Consider the following 19723-nt stretch of genomic DNA (forward strand, 5'->3'; position numbering starts at 1 on the left):
GTGGCCTTGACGTAGCATAAGAGCACATGACCCTTTACTTGTTTGTGCTGGCCTCAGTACGGTCAAATCCCAGGCTGTAAGGTTCACAAATAAGATTATACCATAGTTAAGATCAAACATTCCCTCAGTCGGAGGATATAAATATGACTTAATTACTTTGTTTACATTCATTCAGTCAGGTGACAAGCTCCTGCATGCTGCAGTTTGACGTTGAAACTGCCAATAAATAATTATACACGCAAACCCAAAAAAACAAAACCCAAAAGGTACTTTTGTGTTGTCTTTCTAAATATTTATTATTTCGCAGGCTGATTCTATTAATGAATAGATGGCAAATTGCATGATACTGAATGCTGCCTGTATAGTCACTAATTTGAATGAGAGGTAATGGGCTTCTTAAGCATTCTCAGTGCACTCTGAGTTGAATAGTCCGAGCAGTTTAGGATTCAGCTGCTACTGATTTCAGCATTTTATAGCTTTATATAAAACTTTATATGTATCCTGATGATATAATCAAATATAACAATAATAATAATGGTTTAATAAAAAAATGTAAGTTAAGATGTGAGGAAAGCAGTAAAAATATTCACTAACATGACACCTCCTGGGCTCTGTACAAAACAACATAGACTACTGCAAAAATGCAATATAGTCTAAAACATATTGCAATGAAGTTAACATAAAAAATAGCAGCTTTTTTTACCCAACATGTAGTATTTTATATAAATAAAATATTATTAGCTCTGTCATCCAAGCAAGTAAGTTAATTTACATGTTCATAGCCCACTGAAGTGCATGTTCTGATCAATTTTGATACTGTGTATAATAGGGTACAGTATAGGGGTGTTAGAAAATATTGCTAGAGCAATATTTTACATGGTGATATTGTCCACATCAAATATCGATATTTTTGTATACAAATTATGTCCACCGGGTGGTGCTGGGGCAGTGGAAGCGACCCTGTAATCCGAAGGTTGTCGGTTCGAATCCCGATTCGCCAAGGTGCCAGTGAGGTGCCACTGAGCAAAGTACCGTCCCCACACACTGCTCCCCGGGCGCCTGTCATGGCTCACTTCTCACCAAGGATGACGGTTAAAAGCAGAGGACACATGGCGCTGTACAGCTGGGTACTTTAAAATGCTTGGTACTTCAGGCAGAGTGAAAATGCCAAACATGACAGACCAATCACAGCATCTAATACTTTAGCTCTGTTTTTACATTTTCAGTGAACTGTAGAATATCGCATGATATACAGTGATATAATCGTACTGTGACCCACACCTCAATACTGAGCACTCCCACTCCAGTTTCATTTTTATAAACCTCCGAAATGTCTGACATCTCCCAATTAGCACATTACTGCCAATTAATAGAACACAGCAGTAACAGGCTATCAGCAGCTTGTTCATCATTTAACAAATGTGCACGGGTTGGGAATCAATGTACAGTCCGTCACTCCAGCCTACAAGACACAGAATGAAGGACGAAGAGCTGTCATCTAATTATAGGGAAATGTCCGTGTGAAGCCCTAATCTCGACACTCGCCCAACACATCAGACTTTATTCAAACGACGCACCCTTTTCAATCCTCCCCTCAATTAGTTGCCGGGCTCTAATTAGCTCCATGACCTGTGTTAAATGTGCCTGATATGCCACAAACACAAAGTTCATCAGAAATGAAGAAAACAAAAAATAAAATAAATTGCAATAGGAAACCCATATGCTCACACTAAGAAAAATTCCTGTCTAATGGCTGGGAGAGTAAGTTTAGCCATCTGGGAGACGGGATTACAGTAAGACTGCCAGGAGTCCAGGAGATGAGACTTTTTGAAAATGCACTTTCAGTTGGAGAGCAAGAGGAGTTGCGGTCGGACTCCCGTTAGAGGAGGGCTCGTCTCCAAAAAAAATACATCCAAGCGCTGCATCCTGCCATTAATGATTCACATTAGCAGCCTAGCCTTCAACAAACGTAAACATAACACATTCTAAACGTTCCATGCACTTTAGTTAAAGAAAAGTTGAATATTGTGTAGGTAAAATAAAATGACCCGCTTTGCGTAGTTCAGAAAAGCAGTTTTAACTCTGAGCACCACTTGTAACGCCAAGGTGATCAGCTGATGCCGCAGCATCGGGGGGGTGTAGGTGGAGATATGTCTTCATCTTCTATACTGCACGCTGCACCACATTCCAGGAAGCCTTGGCCATCGCTCAGCATAAGGAAGTCTGCGAGCTGAAATTAATAAATAATCAAGGGGAATAAAGAGGGCCAGTAAGTGCCATCAGCCTTCTTTATTCTGTGTTATTAATTGAAATCGAGCGGCGAGCCAACCTTGAGGTCTTGGCAGGTGGCCCACGGTGGAGAGGCCTGATGTGAATTGATGGGTGTGTATAGGGGAGATGGCGGCGCGGCGCGGTGTGGTGTTTTGGGGCCTGGACTATCGCGCCTGTGCGGTGGAAAAAGTGTTGAGCTGGCAGAAGCGGGGCTTAGAGCGTGTCTGCAGTCTGCAAAGGCCCGGTCATTCAGGGACTCGGTGACTTTGAAGTTGCGGCCCTGCTCTCACGTCCACTGCAGTGGCCCGTGATTTCTGCTGATGCCACGCACTCACAAATGGCAGCCTTTAACCATCCCATACACACACACACACACACACACACACTCTATCACTGCATGTCCAAACCACTTCATTTGGTGTACCACACAGATGCAAATTTATCATATGCATACATTCTCTCCTGGATGTCTAAAGAACAATATAGAACTACTGGAAATGTCCTTAATGACAGTCCATTAAAATCAAATGACCTGGAATAGAAAAGATTTCAGAGTGGAAAAGCACACATTCTGTGGTGGAGCGAGAAAACATCAGGACAGATGTGTCTTCTCAAAGGAAATGATTTTACCTTCTTTTGACAATACATGGATCTTGAATAAAAAAATAAGGCATTAAAAGATTATGAATAGGGACATCATTCTTCTGAAAAGTTATCTTCACAATGCTGGTTATGATGCCATGTCAGCCTGAAAGGACTCCATTCAGGAATGAAATCACTCAAAACTGCTTTTCACTGATTTAGTGGGGTGAAAGGTTCCAAATCGCTTTCCTGGAGAACACTCTTCCAGCATCCAAACTAAGCATGGCTTGGAACGTTCAAATGTTTCAACATGTGTAAGTTGGCCCGACATTCTCAGGATAAATACTATTTACACCTATGAGAGGCTTCATAAATTTCTGATTCAAGGGAATTTCAGAAGCCTTTTTAATGAGTTCACATAGAACAAAATCACAGATGTCAGATGGACAACTGGTTAAAAGGTCATTTTTAAGAAACACAAGAAACCTTTCTGGTAATTGTCTGAAACTCATCATAATCTTTTAGGATAAAAAGACCTATTAGTGGAAACTCTTCAAATGATGAATAGCCCACAGTTCTCTTCATACCATATGGACCCTCAAATGCAGTGTGGAAACAAAAAAATTGTTGCAGGCATGCAAATCTATGTCCATCCAAAGGGGGACAGTAATAAACCTTAAACAAAGGCTTGATTTAATGCATGATCCAAAACCCAATTTAATGTAGCTACCTATCTATAGAGTTACTGTAACAAAAAATGCATGCTGCAAATCAGCATACTGCAGAGAGGTTGAAACGGAAGCTTCTCCAACTCAATGAATGCATAGATGGATTAAGATGTTAGATCGGGTGATAATGTGCACTTGAGCTGAGCTGGGCTGAGGTCCTTAATCTCACACAATGTCTTCAAAATGTATTTAAATGACAGTTACAAGGCATGAGGTGTCCCAGAGAGGATGTTACAGAGTGATGAATCCTCTTAAAACTCTCAAATGCAAAATCCAGCTGGTGTTAAGCCATGGCGAGTCACTGGTGTGGAGAATCGGAAATGACAGACAAAAGTTATCAACTGGCATGTACTTAATAAGCCCTTGGTGTGGTCTAAATGACTTCAGATAAGAAAGAAATGAGCCATAAGCTCTGCTCTCAGCTTTTAATAAAGAGCACAAGTGCCTTTGGGAGTGTGAGCCGATTGATTATGTGCAGAGTGGGACAAAGTACAGTACAACTCAACATTATTCAATGACGTCCAGTGCGCTAAAAAAGTGGTGCTTTGTCCTTTTGGTGGTTTGTTAACCTTTTTGGAAATCTGATTCAATTACAATAAAGTTGGCTGTCTGTTAAAACCGGTTTAGTGGACAATTTAGTGGACTGGTCCAAAGTGACCCATACCCCAATCTTCAGCTCAATGAGGGACCTAACGCTGCCCACAGATCTAGTCCCAACATTCATTAGAAGGTATTAAATTCCAAAATGAGACCTTCAGGTTGATAAGCCTGATTGCGTTTAAGGTCCAAGGCAATTCATCCCAGACTTTTCCCCCACCTTTGGCCTCCATCTCCTCTGCACAACTGGTGAAAATTGCTAAATCAACGTGAATATGAATGGGCAGAGTGAAAGCTGCGAGTGAAAGTGCCTGGATGGTGCGCACCTACCCAGTGACATTCAATAACTGCACGATTACCTTCAGATTACGTTGTTAAAAATGCAACTGAATGTGAACTATGGCAGCTAGAGTTCCTGGGAACACCAGAAACAGAAATAATATTTCTGATGGTGTGACGATTTACTCTAGTAAATGCTACATCACCTGAATTGCATCACAATTGATGCATTAGCACACATTCTGATTCTATAGGCGCAGGATGAAACAGAGTCAATTGTCCCCCTCTTCCTAAACAAAGCAAGGTTGACTTGTATGACGAGTGCAGTTTGAAGACACATGGTGCCTACGCTTATGTCAAAGAGACCCATTTCAGATTTTTAAAAGGCTTTACCAACTGCAATCCAAATACGTGAAAGGGTCTCGAAGGGAAATGAATTACAGCCGAACAGTGGAAGCCACTAAAAGCTAATTACTGACGGTGAGAGCGGCTGGATAATACATTCAGGAAGCTCTAAAGGCGGCGTCCTTTCAGGCAGACCCACTCCCATGATGCAAAGCAAAGAATGATGTAAGATGCAATAGAACAGGAGCAGACCCAGCGTATGAAAGTCAAAATTTACAGGAATGCAGTCAACAGCGTCATATACCTTGAGCCGCTCAGTTTTTCAAAGTAGAGTGTAGGTCTGTGTGCGTTTGCATGTGTACTAACTTACTAATTCAACCATCGCTATGTTTATAGTTTAGAAATGAGAAAATATAATGAACAGTTACTATAAATGAAAACAAAATGGTTTTAATGGGCCAATTTAGAACATAATTAAAAAGGCTTCTAAAAATGCATGTGAATTACAACCATGAAAAATATTAGGGAAAAAGATTAAGCAGCTATGCTTGTTTATCATACAGGGGGATATTTTGGAAGCAAACAATAAGACAAGGGGCATTATTCTCATCTCCAAACCACCTACTTGAATTGCAGCACTGAAAATCGCTTGGTTTGGTTTTGTTAGCAGAGGTGAATTGATGTCAATTACTGCCGTGCAAAATGAATTGGGTCCACTTCTGTTCTTAAATTGATGTGTGCGCACACACACACACACACACACACACACACACACACACACACACACACACACACACACACACACACACACACACACACACACACACAGCGTTCATCTCCTGGATGATTACGTTCGTGGGACCAGCAAGTCTTTTGCCTTAAAGGTGTGTGCCTCTGGTGCACCACAAATTCCTACAGTCGAGCGAGGGGTGGGGCTACTCCACCTTCCCATCTGTGGCCACTGTAACGCAGACCACCACCATCCCCTCCGTGCACTGTGCAGTAATTGCTGTGGTCTCGCAGGGGGCTGTGCTGCAGCCTTCGAGCCTGACAGGCTCATTTCTAGCGTGATTTATGAGGGACTCCTGTAGCGCTATCTAAACGCTAAACGAGGGCGAGGTGGTCCTGCTTTTGCCGTTTGAGTGCCTGGCCGCTGTTTCTGCTGCCACTGGTGCTGGTGGGAAGGCTCTCGCATGCAACCCAGAACTTTACCCCCTCCCTTCCTCCCTGGGGGTCCGGAAGAAACTCTGATGCTGATCCACAGGGCAAGACACCCAGGACCTCTCGCTTTCGTGGATCATCTCAACACAGCTGGGGACAGAACAACAATCATTTCCAGCAGAAATTTTTTTTAATGGATTTGAATGGCCTCAATACACTTCCACCCAATCCTTGGAATGACTGGACTTCATTGAAGCGGACCCGTAATCAGAAGGTTGCCGGTTTGAATCCCGAGCTGACAAGGTGCCACTGAGCAGAGCACCGTCCCCACACACTGCTCCCCAGACGCCTGTCATGGCTGCCCACTGCTCACTAAGGATGATGGTTAAAAGCGGAGGTCACATTTCATCGTGTCACCGTGTGCTGTGCTGCAGTGTCTCACAATGACAATCACTTCACTTTTTCACTGTTGCCTGGCGCAAAGACCAGTGTGTATTTTTCTTTTTAAACGTGTTTGGCTGAGAGATCAGGTGAGAAAATGAGACGTGACGATTTTTCTCTTTCCTGCCTCGCCCTCTCAGGCTCAGTGGAGGGATACAGCTGTTGGAGCGCTCTGACAGAGTGTTTAGGGAGGCAGGAAGCCATCTCCACCGACTGACTTCTCCACCGCTCCTTAATCCTCTGAGTGAGGGGCTTCTGTCGGGCCTTTCATGTTGCAGAGCCGGCCACTGACTTGTGGGGATGACAGTCCTGCGACAGTCACGAAACGCGGACCCCCGTTGACAGGCCTCTTAAATTAACTCCAAGATGTGTGCACACGTGGGATTACATTTCAAGAGGAAATTAGAGCAGCTCTTGGATTTAAGAGAAAAATGCTCAAATTACAGCACTCATGTGCTGAAACCTTGGTGATTGCTGAAATAAGTCCAGAAAAATTTCTTGGGATCAGATGTCTGAAAAGTCCCAGGTTCTCGCCACCTTTGTCAGATATTAAATGATTATATAACACTTTTAAAACTATATATTTTTTGTGACCTCATGAATATCAATTATTTTTGGGAATGTTAGTTAACTGACATTAGATGTGCAATTCCACTGATTTTAGATTCATTCAGCTGGCCTTCTGATTTATGAAGGGAATAATAATAGTCACAAGCAGAGCAAAATAAAGTACAGGAAGTTGCCTTCTTCAAACAAGAACACAACTGTTCAGCTAGTGATGCATTCTTAAACACAGGCAGGCCTTTATATCTATTTAAATAACCTGAATTTCCTCTCATAAGTTCCTTTTAATCAAGAAGTCCTAACTGAATATGAAGGCCATATAACATGTAACATTCTGAGTCCAAAAAAATGAACTAAGCTAAAGGTACCCTGATGAACTCTTATCAGGTTCGATCATCTGCAGCGATGCGGGTGGAAATGTGCAGAACGTGCATCTTCCAGGTGCTGGAAATGATCCTGAACAAGAGCGTCTCAGCATGCAGAGATAAAGCAGCAGCAACTGCGTCAGCACCGACCGGCAACCGGCAGAACGTCAGGGGTACCTGTTTTCCGCAGTGGGAAGTCGTCTTTGGGGTCGTACATCCCCAGCACCGGGTGGTTGTAGGCGGAGATTGCTGTTTGAGGGGGTGAGCTCTGATCCAGGGAACTGTGTTGAGTTTTCCTGCACACACAGACAGGGCTGCCGTTAGACACATCGGCTCTTCCTCCCCAATCTCTGAAGCATTTATAAGATTACAAGTGAAACCGAGCGTCTCTGTTGCTCCCGCTCTGAATCAATATCAGTAGCCTGACCAGGACAGCGGCCGACACATAAATCACCCCTTGCCTAAGCCTCACTTATTAACCTGAAGAACAGGATATGAGCATAACTAACAGTTAAAAAAAAAAAAAAAAAAAAAGATGATCTGGCAACTAAATTAACTCATTTGTTAAAATTAGCACAGAAGCCAGTAATTGCAATGCCAGTTAATAGATTCAACTCTTATACTACTTTCCACGTCTTTTGTTTTCTGACTACTTTTACACTGAACAAAGAATGAACAGCAAGATTCTCCCATTGTTTTGGGGATAACTTTTAAGGCATAGTGAGGGTTATTCAGCAACTATAAACGTTCATCTAATTAAAACATTTTCATACACATTGCCATTTTTGGATTAGATCAGCCGCCCCTGCTATCCAATATGATGCCACAAAATAATGCATCATTAGGCATTCAATTGGGGGTGTTTTTTTTTTTATTATTTCTTATTAGGTAAAATTGACCAGGTAGAAAATTTGTTTCACACTGGAGGGTTGGAAAGATACGGAAGAGGATGAGGATTTTTTTTCTTACAATTATGACTTTAATCCTACAACTATAGGTGCCTGTAAACCAGGGACATCCATCCTTTGTTTGTCTTCAGTTTGAACTGTAGTAAAGAGCACCTATACTGTGTTATGGGCGCACGAGACAACCGTTGATTCAGAACGTGCACCACCAATCTTCAGTTCATTATAACATGTTGTGAAGTCATATTAACGTGAATGCAAACTAATGTTCCACATGTAGCTGTGTTGTGGTCTGGGGTGAGAAAGGGGGGGAGGCTGAGGCAGTGAGACATCTATGTTGATTATCCATTATAACAAGTTATTACTAGCAGGTCTTGGCATGTCATATATTTAGAACAATAAGGCAATAGCAGGAATGTGTGTACTTTTAATTTTCATCATTAAGAGATACACACATTATTTTTAGATTTATTTTCTGAGCTAAAGTACTAAGAGGTCCAGCCATAACTTAAAAAAAGTGTAACGGTTACGTACAACAGTAAAATGAGTACACACTCACTCTATACTGTGTACCTGATCAGCTGAGGAATCTTTTTGTACCATCATTATGCTTATGCATATATGAGCAATTCTGTATGTAGCACTGACGTATGGGATCAGGCCATAGTATTGTTTATGCCATTTGATCTTAAAGAAAATAATTGTGTTTTCTTTCCTCCTCTGTACAGATTGACAGTGACAAATGTGGACGACTTAATCAGACTGTACTTCAAACTTTCTTTCAGCAACAAAGAAAAACTTGCAATTTTAGCGCACAGTAATCAGACTGTTATAAATATTCATACTTTAAAAAGAATTTGCAGAAGACTTGGTCTGTTCAGAAGGAAGTACCATTCAGACTTGGAAGATGTCCTGGCTTTTGTCCAGCATGAGATATTGACAAAAGGACAAATGCAAGTTTATTGGTGGCAACATCTTCGTGCAGTTCAACAGGGGTTTGTTGTCTCACAAGATACCATAAGGCAACTCATCAGCCTGGTTGATCCACAGGGTGTGCAATTAAGAAGAGCACGACGCTCCAAAAGACGTCAATGCACAAATGCACTTTGGCACATGAATGGCTATGACAAAATAAAACCCTATAGAATCTCCATCAATAGTGGAATATATGTGTTGTGGATGGAGGCCTATACCACGAACAGTGATCCGAAAGTGGTTGCAAATTACTTCATGAAAAAAAGTTTCAGGTGTTGGTGGATGTCCAGAGAGGATATGTGCAGACTGGGGCACAGAAAATGGTTATGTAGAAGAAATGCAAATGTTTTTGTGGAGTTCTGCAGAGGAGAGCTGTTTGCTTTACAGAAGAAGCACAACCAACCAGCGCATTGAAGTATGGTGGGGTATCCTCCGCAAACAGAGTGCACAGTTCTGGATGAACTTATTTCAAACTTTTCAGGATGATGGACATTTCAAAGGAGATTTTAAGAAATGTATTTAAGAAATGGTACAAATACATATGTACATTACACTAACTACAACCACATACTATGCTGATAGTTAGTCATCTCCTGGAGGTGCTTTATTGAATAAACATTGCAGTATAAGAGATAATGTATATATGCAGGACAGTTTACAAGTCATTGTATAATGCATCCTGAATGTAAGCAAACTAAATTTATGAATTACTATGAAGTGGATTTTAATAATCAGTTTTATTCATATGTATTGAGAGCTTAATCTATATGAAACTGAAGACCAAAACACATACAGTATGTGGTAAAACAGGTACATTTTTATTGCAATTGATTTGTTGTTAAATCCATTAACATGGTAACATTTGTAATTTGGTAACACTGTTAAATCCATTAACATGGTATAAACCATTTATGCTTGCCTGTAAATGAGCATACAACAAGAATGGCTCAACTTTTAAAACCTTTTTAAACAACTATTAAGCAAATGAGAATAAAAAAGGTACAGTACAGGCCAAAAGTTTGGACACACCTTCTTATTCAATGTGTTTTCTTTATTTTCAGGACCGTTTAAATTGGTAGATTCTCACTGAAGGCATCAAAACTATGAATGAACACATGTGGAGTTATGTACTTAACAAAAAAAGGTGAAATAGCTGAAAACATGTTTTATATTCTAGTTTCTTTGCTCTGATTACACACTTTGCACACTCTTGGCATTCTCTCGATGAGCTTCAAGAGGTCATCACCTGAAATGGTTTTCCAACAGACTTGAAGGAGTTTCCAGAGGTGTTCAGCACTTGTTGGTCCCTTTGCCTTCACTCTGCGGTCCAGCTCACCCCAAACCATCTGGATTGGGTTCAGGTCCGGTGACTGTACATAACTCCACATGTGTTCATTCATAGTTTTGATGCCTTCAGTGAGAATCTACCAACGTAAATGGTCTTGAAAATAAGGAAAACACATTGAATGAGAAGGTGTGTCCAAACTTTTAGCCTGTTCTGTACATCTGAACAGTAAAAAAATATATATAAAAAAAGGACTTCCTAGTAAAAGCAAATGGTTTGAGAAATACTGGTGGTTTTCTTATGCTGGTTTTCACCTTTCTTTGTATTCCTGCATGTGCTAGTCAGCTGAATACTTAAAATGTAGTAAATTACTCAGTACAAGTGGTGGGATTCTAAACTATTTCCATTACCCAGATATTGTTTTCAAAAACTGCATTAAATTCTGAGCTGAAATCTGAGAAGTTCTCAAAGTTGTCGGCTATTTGCAGAACCTGCCCACATGTGTCCAACTGGGCTTCGTGTGAAGTTTGTCATTTTCTTGAAATTAAACAAGGATCCTGTCTATTACTAGATGATCAGATCCAGTCCAGAAACTTTCCAGTGCATTTCCTCTAGCTCTCTGATGATTCTTTTCAAATGATGTTCCACTTCCTTTTGCTTGGGAGTCAGATTATCTTCAAATTTCAGCAGTTGACAGACCTTTTTGGAAGTTGGCTGCAGATCAGAGAACAACTTGGTCAGTGTCTCTGGACTGAAAGACAGATGATGATGGCCAGTGATCTCCCGCCAGCAGTCAATAACAAACATGGGTTTTTGGACAAGCTCCTTGTGTGCTATTTCATTAAGTATTGTAGGAAAGGTCTCAGCATTGATTCTTCTTCTACAGCCATAGCTGTCAAGAACTTCCACAAGATCATCCCAGTCAATTGCTGAGAAATCACTTAATGCTTGTATCAAAACTTCTCATTCCTGGCTGCAGAAAATGAGCTTTAAGATCACTGTACACTCAATTGAAAAGTGTTTGTTCAACAAAGGGGAGTGCAATATTGAAATAAAATAAAATACGGAAATATTGACAATCTTGGAATCTTTCCAAGGCTAACTGCCTTCCATTTTTTAGCAGGAAAATCATGGCGATTGAGTGGCACTTTAACTGTGTACCAAGGGTGCACCGTTTATAGAATTCATGCCAGAAACAACTGCACCCAGATCCGGTACATGCTTCTTCTGTGTTGTCTGGAAGTATACGCTTCACATTCAGGGATTTTTTTCATAATCTGTGCATCAGAGATTCTGGTCCTTTTGGAGATACACCATTAGGAAAGAAGAGATTGTTTCCTTCCAGAAGAATCTCTATAAGTCCAGCTTCATTGGCCATTTGAATTCTTGTGGTGCCACCACCCTGCTTTGTTCACACCTGCTTGGTTACTTTTTCATCATGTGTCCATCCTAGCTCCAAATTTCGTGATGGTTTTTGCTTCTTTGTCTGACTTGTTCTCGTGGTTTGACATGAGACATTCTCCTTGGAGAAGTATTGCTAAAAGTCCTTGTTTCCTTTTTGAGACAGGTTTTTTACTTCTGCAAAAATTAAAGAGGGCAATTCTGTAATTTGCCAGAGTCGCATCATCCATCAGTGCGATGACGTCACTGTCAATCTGTACAGAGGAGGAAAGAAAACACAATTATTTTCTTTAAAGATCAAATGGCATAAACTATGCTGATCCCATATGTGATTATAGTGATTATAAATACAGAATTGCTCATAAATGCATAAGCATAATGATGGTGCAAAAAGATTCCTCAGCTGATCAGGTACACAGTATAGAGTGAGTGTGTACTCATTTTACTGTTGTACAAAACCGTTACACTTTTAATGTTATGGCTGGACCTCTTAGTGCTTTAGCTCAGAAAATAAATCTAAAAATACTGTGTGTATCACATTAATAATGAAAATAAAAAGTACACACATTTCTGCTATTTCCTTATTGTTCTAAATATATGACATGGCAAAAATCTGTTGAAAAGAGAGACCTGCTAGTAATAGCTTGTTATAAGGGATAATCAACATAGACGTCTCTCCACGCCTCTCTGTCGCTCCCCCTTTCTCACCCCAGTCCACAACACAGCTACATGCAGAACATTAGTTTGCATTCACGTTAATATGACTTCACAACATGTTATAATGAACTGAAGATCGGTGGTGCACGTTTTGAATCAACGGTTGTCTCGTGCGCCCATAACACAGTATAGGTGCACTACAGTTCAAACAGAAAAAAATTAAATAAATAAAACATGACAAATCTTGCGACACTTTATACAGTATTCAGTTCGAGCAAACATGCCCAATCTTGAATGCTAATGGCTAAACGATGCCGGTAGCCTACTAAATTAACACACAACTCTCTCTTTCCTTACCTTCTGCTCTTCCATTAATCCAAATGCTTATTCCGGAACTCCTCGAGCTCTCAAAAAGTCTTTTAAATCTGACACGTTGAGGTGAACTTCTTCTTCTCCTCCTGCGCATCTGAACACTACACCGTCTTCTGGATGTCCCTGGTTTACAGGCACCCGTAGTTGTGAGTCAGAATTGTGAGGAAAAAAGTCAGAATTGTGAGGAGGAAAAAAAAGTCAGAATTGTGAGGAGGAAAAAAAGTCAGAATTGTGAGGAGGAAAAAAAGTCAGAATTGTGACGTTTTTTATTTTTATTTTTTTGGCCCTAATCCTCTTCCGTAGAAAGATTCACCTGGCTCCGGTGATACTTATATAAAATAATTTAAAAATGTGTATTTTAGCTGTCAGCTTGTAAGTGTTTGATTAATAAAATATGTTGTGTCTGATGCATTCTCGCTTTCCCTCCTTTGTAGAGCTGCCACTATTGAACTCACTTCCTTTTCCCATTCTACTATAAGTCAACCAAAAAGTTGTAATATATGCTACTTTTTCTTCTATACTTTACTTCTTCTAGAAGTAATGATGAAAGTAATAAATAGTCTGTTCTGGAGTGGAATGATAGAGCCATCAATTCTACTTACTTTCCTGAGTGCTGCATTCAGAACCTAGTCAAAACAGGTAATCATGTTTAATAAAAAAAGGTTTACAATTAACTATCAGCTCCTAACTGCAGAGACTCTTGTGTTTGCTGAAGCAGAACAAATGTATTTGAAGACATGTAGATGTATGTAGAAATCATGACTTTATATGCATAAACTAAACAAGTTATCATCGACAAACGCTCATTAAGGTTTCGCTTCTGGACAGGTAATTCATTTTTCAAAGTCAGTATTTAATCAGAATCCCATATCAGATGGTGCAGTAAGTACTTGCAGATTTTATGCTGCCTAGATGCAACAATTCTAGGGTGAAAGATCTGGAAACACTGCACTGCAAAACAATACAGAGGTGCAAACAGGCTGCACGGCGCATTTTCAGTCTGAAGGCAGTGATGATCCACCAAGTGCAGTGCACTTTTCAGTGCATGCTCTATATTATTCCCTGATACAAGTCATTATGAGAGAGAGAGAGATATGCTTATATATATGCTTTTATATATATAAGCATATATATATGCTTTTGTGGATACTGCAGTCTGCTCTGCCCCATTCCAAAAAAACTGCAGTGCTCAATTAAGACAAAAGTCTACTGTGCACATGCGCGCGCGCATACACACACACACACACACACACACGCGTCGAGCATTTGTCTTCCTTCAGCCAAATCGGAGCACATGAAAAGGTTGAGCTGAGTGGAGTGCGGAGTAGAGAACAGAGGCCCTGATATGTTAATATTCATCTTCCTGCAGGCCCGGCGCTGCTGCACTATCACAGCCTGGCAGCCGAGGTGAGGTGGGGGGTGGTGTTCGCTCACAAAAGTTTCTCAAAACCTCTTCAAATATTTAAACTGCCGAGGTGACAACAAAACTGTCTTTCCTTGGAGGGGAGAAAAAAAAAAAAAAAAGCTGTCAGTCGAGGCAGCGGTGACAAACTACAAACAGCTCAGATGTCTGCTCCAAGGCTCCTATTCAGAAGCGGCCTTTGAGTGTTTGCTATAAAAACCTGCAAAATGTCAAACCCACCCATAAAAACTTTAAGACAAGATAAAAGTATTTGCTTATAGAAGAGTTTACTTTTTTTTTTTAATACTACTTCACATACCACCCCAGACCACCAAAACTAGCCAGCAGAAAAGTTAAAAGGTCACACTATACTTGATGGCTTGTGGTGAATGTAAATGTTTAATTTTACCCAGAGCAGAAGCCATCAGTCAAAAAGCCAGAAGTACCGGAGGGTGCGCTGGTTCCGATACAGACAGGTAGCAGGGTTCTAAAAGTATGCACATAATTCTCCTCCACCTGACACCTCTCCTCGGTCGGATTCCGCAGCATAATTTAAATCCATCCATCAGCTCGGTTGCTTGGGACTTGTTATGGGGCAGAGAAGAACTCTGGAGACACTCACCCGTACCAGTAGCGAGGGTCGTTGGGCATTCGATGGTTCAGGCTCCTCTGGGCCAGTGCTTTCTTCTTATTCAGGACGAACTCCTGAAGCCTCATCTTCACCTCCGTACTGGCCACCGCACCTGGCAGAGGCAAAGTCACAGCGTCACTCGCACAGGAGGAGAGGAGAACACAGGCAGACATTCTGGGTGATTCTCACCAGTGCTGGTGAAATCAGAAGCAGCCTTGTAAAACATGGCATAACCATCATTTAAAAACCTCATTTGAATTTAGCTAAGGGTTTAACTTTGAATTTTATATGAAGAAAGCGGAGTTAAACCTACCCTTACCCTTTAACAAAGGGTTGGACACACCTAGTCAGGTCAGGTCAAGTCAGGGTTATTTATAGAGTAATGTCATGGTGCTGCACAACAAGGCAGTAAGAACTCGCCAATAAACAGTAAAACAAATACAACAGACACGTATGAATGAAGTAAAAAAAAAATAAAAATTAAAGACAGTTATAATAATTTATAATAAGTAAACAAAATGAAAGAAATATTTATTTTAATATATTATTTTATTCATAGCACCTCTGTACTTTCACTGCTTTGTACACTATTCTAATCATCCTGAGCAGCTCCATGAGAAAATCATTAACACGAGTGAAGTAAAAAGCAGCAACTAAAATGTAAAAATAGTCAGAAAACAAAAGTGTGTAGGCGTGCTGAAAATTCTGACACATTCCAGAATCTGCACCCCCCATTGAGTGCACAATGTTAGGGGGAAAGTATCTTCACTGTGAAGTCAAGCAACCTCACAGTATCAGACGAAGAGAATATTGGGCCCCGCCCCCATCACCCGGGTTCGACCACAGAGCACTAATATCTGCTGGCATGTCTGGGAAGGCAATGAGGAAAACACTCTTTTCATGGGAATTCCTCTGAGACAGCGGCATTTTAACACAACACCGCGTTCCTCTTGCGTGCGCTTCTGTGTGTGTGTGTGTGTGTATAAAACACACTTCAGAGGGTGTGTTCTCTCACAGCACTCTCTTCCCTCAATTACTAGAGTCCCATCCCCTGCAAGGAGGTCCCCGAGGACCCGCCTGTGTTCTGTCAGTTCCTATTGAGGCAGATTCACGGCGGGCCGCAGGTTACTGCTGCGCCAGGCACGTGGGTGAAGGATGAAGCACCCACAGCACAAACAAAAGAATCAAGGTTGGATGAGGTTAAAGAGTGTTCAAAGCAGAATTAATAGATGCAAATCTAATGCATCGGCATCAAACGAGTTTGCAAATACTAATGGACATTTTTAAAAATTGCTGAATACTGGGACACTTGTTTTAATCATCGGAGTGAGTGCATGTTACTCACTCTCCTGGCCGCGCTCCTTGTTCTTCAGCAGCTCCAGCTTCTTGTCTCTCTGCTGCTTCTCCATCTCCTGCTCATGGCGGTGCCGCTCCATCTTGCGCTGGTGCTCCAGGAGCTCCTGCTGATGCTTCAGGGCCAGCAACTCCTGCTGATGCTGAGCAAACATCACAGGGTCAACACGGCAACAAGAGGATTCAAGAGGAGTCATGGCAGCAGGTCTAACGTTTAATACAATTAACTGCCATGGGATCCCTGAGCGACACTAAATAACAAACTTTACAACCATCACAACATAATGGGAGCAGGCAGGTGTGAGTGCATCTTCATGCACAGTGAGGTGAAGACTTTTGGAGGACGGCCTGGTGTCACAAAAGGCAGCAAAGAAGCCGCTTTTCTCAAAGTAAAAAATCAAGGACAGACTAATATTCTGCAAAACGTACAGGGATTGGACTGCTGAGGACTGGACTAAAGTCATTCTCTGATGAAGCCCCTTTTTCCCCATGTTTGGGGCATCTGGAAAAATTATTGTCCGGAGAAGAAAAGGTGAGCACTACAATCAGTCCTGTCTCGTGTGGAGCAGCTTCTCATCCCAGGACAATTTTGCCTAATAAATAATAAAGACAATAAATAAAGAATGAATGAAAAGCTATGAATAAAGAACGGTACCAAAACATCCTCAGACAGCAACTTCTCCCATCTGTCCAAGAACAGTTTGGTGAAAAACAGTGCCTCGTCCAGCCTGAAGGAGCACCGTGCCATAAGGTCAAAGTGATAACTTTGCCTCAGGGATCAAAACATTTACATTTTGTGAGGGGAACACCATGTTGAGTAAAATATAACAGATCGGCCAATTTCCTGAAGTATTTCTGGTTTTTGTTAGATGCCATTTTGAAAATAATTGTAATTAGGACAGATGTTTTAAACATTTTAAATAATTAAATCAACACCACATTTTTCAGGTTTTTTTTCATATGCAAATAAAATAAATGTATTGCCCATCATGCTCACTTAAAACACTTGGCACCATCTACCAATATTCCCTTTGCTGTCTGGACCCGGAATGTAATACACCACCACTCAGGCATATTTTGACAGGAAAAAAACTGTCTTGTATTTAGAGGTTATTCAATTACAAACGCCTGTACATTTCTGTGCTTTATGTGGGATGCAGCCGTAGTCATATTAAGGTATCTGGTTCCAATGCCTGTTGGCGTCGGTCTTAGCTGATGGCAAAGGCACAAAACTGTCAGATGATGAACCTGACATAGTGAGCGCCCTAAGGCTGGTCTTACCAGCTTTTATTCTCTGATGCCTGGCTACCTCCGCCCCATGTTTCTCCAGATGAACGTTAAAAAAAAAAAAAAGCATCACCTCATCAACACTTGGCCTATTAAAGATCTCAGCTCAGGCCCAGTGGATGGTGTTTTCATGGGAGAGCTGCTGACAACCTGTTGGCCCACTCGTCACTCACTCATCTGAGCTGGAATAATGCCATTCCTGCATAGAAGTGATTGGAGTGGGGAGATATCTGATGCATTTGTTGTGACGTTGCAAACAAGGTGCAGTTACGGAGGCAAAGAACGGAAAATTAGAGCCTTTTGCTTCCTGCCGAAATTTCTCATGAGCCTCCCACTAACAGACCTCTGATGGTCTTGTGTTAATTTCTCAAAGTAGTTGTAAAACCTTCAGTAAAGTTTAATTATTCTGCATCCATGATCTCACTTTTTATTTTTAAATCCAGGAATTATGAAATAAAAACCAAGACAAAGGGTCCAGTTCCCCACCACATGGAGCAGCATACAAAATATCAGTACCAGAATCTAGTATCACTAAGCTCTGTGATGCAAGTATCAATACAGTAAAACCACCATCAATATTTAATTTCAAGAGGATTTACTCTCAACACCGGGAAGCTTAAGGAACTGAAGGCTTCTCAAAAGATGGTTATGTTTCATTATTTGTTGCTATTTTACTTTTGGATTTGTCTACTGTATGAAGGCTTCAGCACTAGGATAAGAGTTAATGCATATCTGTATATTTTAATCCTGACCAAAAATTACAAATAAATGGTATTGATTTAGTAGTATGCAATAAACATTTTTTTTTCTAGTTCAAAAGGTATTTGGCCATGTGCACGTTATGTAGGGTGGTAGTAGCCTAGTGGGTAACACACTCGCCTATGACCCAGAAGACCCAGGTTCAAATCCCACTTACTACTATTGTGTCCCTGAGCAAGACACTTAACCCCGAGTTGCTCCAGGGGGGGACTGTCCCTGTCATTACTGACTGTAAGTCGCTCTGGATAAGGGCGTCTGGTAAATGCTGTAAATGTAAATGTATGTCATTGCATACAAACACTAAGCCATGTAAATGAGTTTAATGTAGACAAACACTGCGGCGTGTGGGTTGTATGTATATTTGCATTATACAACATGTAATTTCTGAAGTCAACAGAGCATCCTGTTATCATTCCAACTGGCTGGTAAGGAAAAGTAGTTTCCACTACTGTCCGGTAACAGCGGCCATGATGACCGCAGTGTCAATCACCCCTCCTTCCTCCTGTGAGGCCGGCAGCCCTAAGCCCTCCCCTGAACGTGAGGTTATTTTTAGAACTTTATGGATTTTGATTAGCCAGCACTACTGTTGCAGAAACACGGTGGGGGAAAAAAAAAAAAAAAAAAAACTAGCGGGCAAATTGTCTTGCGGCGCTGCGGTATTCCCCAAGGACGGCATTCCTATAACAACGTGCACCCATGCAGATCTTATTCCAGCTGTAGCGAAATCCCCGTACACACACACACACACACACACCTAACCTCCACTCCCCCTGACCGCCTCAGTGCTTACCTTACCACAGCACACTGACATTCTGCTGAGTGCATTCCCTACTGCAGTCACCGGATTTACACAAAGCCCTCACACAGCAGGGATCTGACAGTTTCCACATACACACACACGTTCAGATAGGTATGTATGCTATACCTATCTGAATATAAAAATATGTATTTTTTTTTATTCGGAAGGGTTCAGCATAGTGAACTGAATGCTGTGCCTCCTTAAAGGCAGGACAGATTACTGGATGACGGACACAGAAAACAAGGACATGCAACAGTGGCACTAGTGGACTACAGGTTAATGAAAATGGCAACAGGTTAATAACGTGGATCTGTAGCTTGATGAAGAGCCAGTACAGAATCTGTTAGAAATGACAGACAAAAAGCACGCAAACCAGTAAAAGTGGAAGTGGTGGAGGTACGAATGGCTGTGATGAAGGTGTAGCAGTAGTATCTGCATTTTCTCGGCCTGGATAATGTTATATGTGGTGCTTTAGAAATATGACCAATATGAGATCAATACCTTGTTCCTTTTTTCGATATGAACATGGCATCAAAGAGACATTCAAAGCAGTTTTACAAGCAA

The 19723-nt window shown here is 41.2% G+C and overlaps 1 protein-coding gene across 3 annotated transcripts in view; it reads right to left on the reverse strand.

Annotated features, from left to right (window-relative positions):
• Positions 1–19723, reverse strand: part of hdac4 (histone deacetylase 4) — a 140464-nt gene that overhangs the window by 38415 nt on the left and 82326 nt on the right. For all 3 annotated transcript variants that reach the window (XM_028990486.1, XM_028990487.1, XM_028990488.1), the window contains 3 exons: positions 16307–16457; positions 14953–15073; positions 7511–7629 (listed from right to left, as the gene is read on the reverse strand). In XM_028990486.1, the coding sequence (XP_028846319.1) occupies positions 7511–7629; positions 14953–15073; positions 16307–16457 (391 nt within the window). The remainder of the gene's footprint in view (positions 1–7510; positions 7630–14952; positions 15074–16306; positions 16458–19723) is intronic.

Source organism: Denticeps clupeoides, chromosome 9 (assembly GCF_900700375.1).
Source record: "Denticeps clupeoides chromosome 9, fDenClu1.1, whole genome shotgun sequence".
Taxonomy (NCBI): Eukaryota; Metazoa; Chordata; class Actinopteri; order Clupeiformes; family Denticipitidae; genus Denticeps; species Denticeps clupeoides.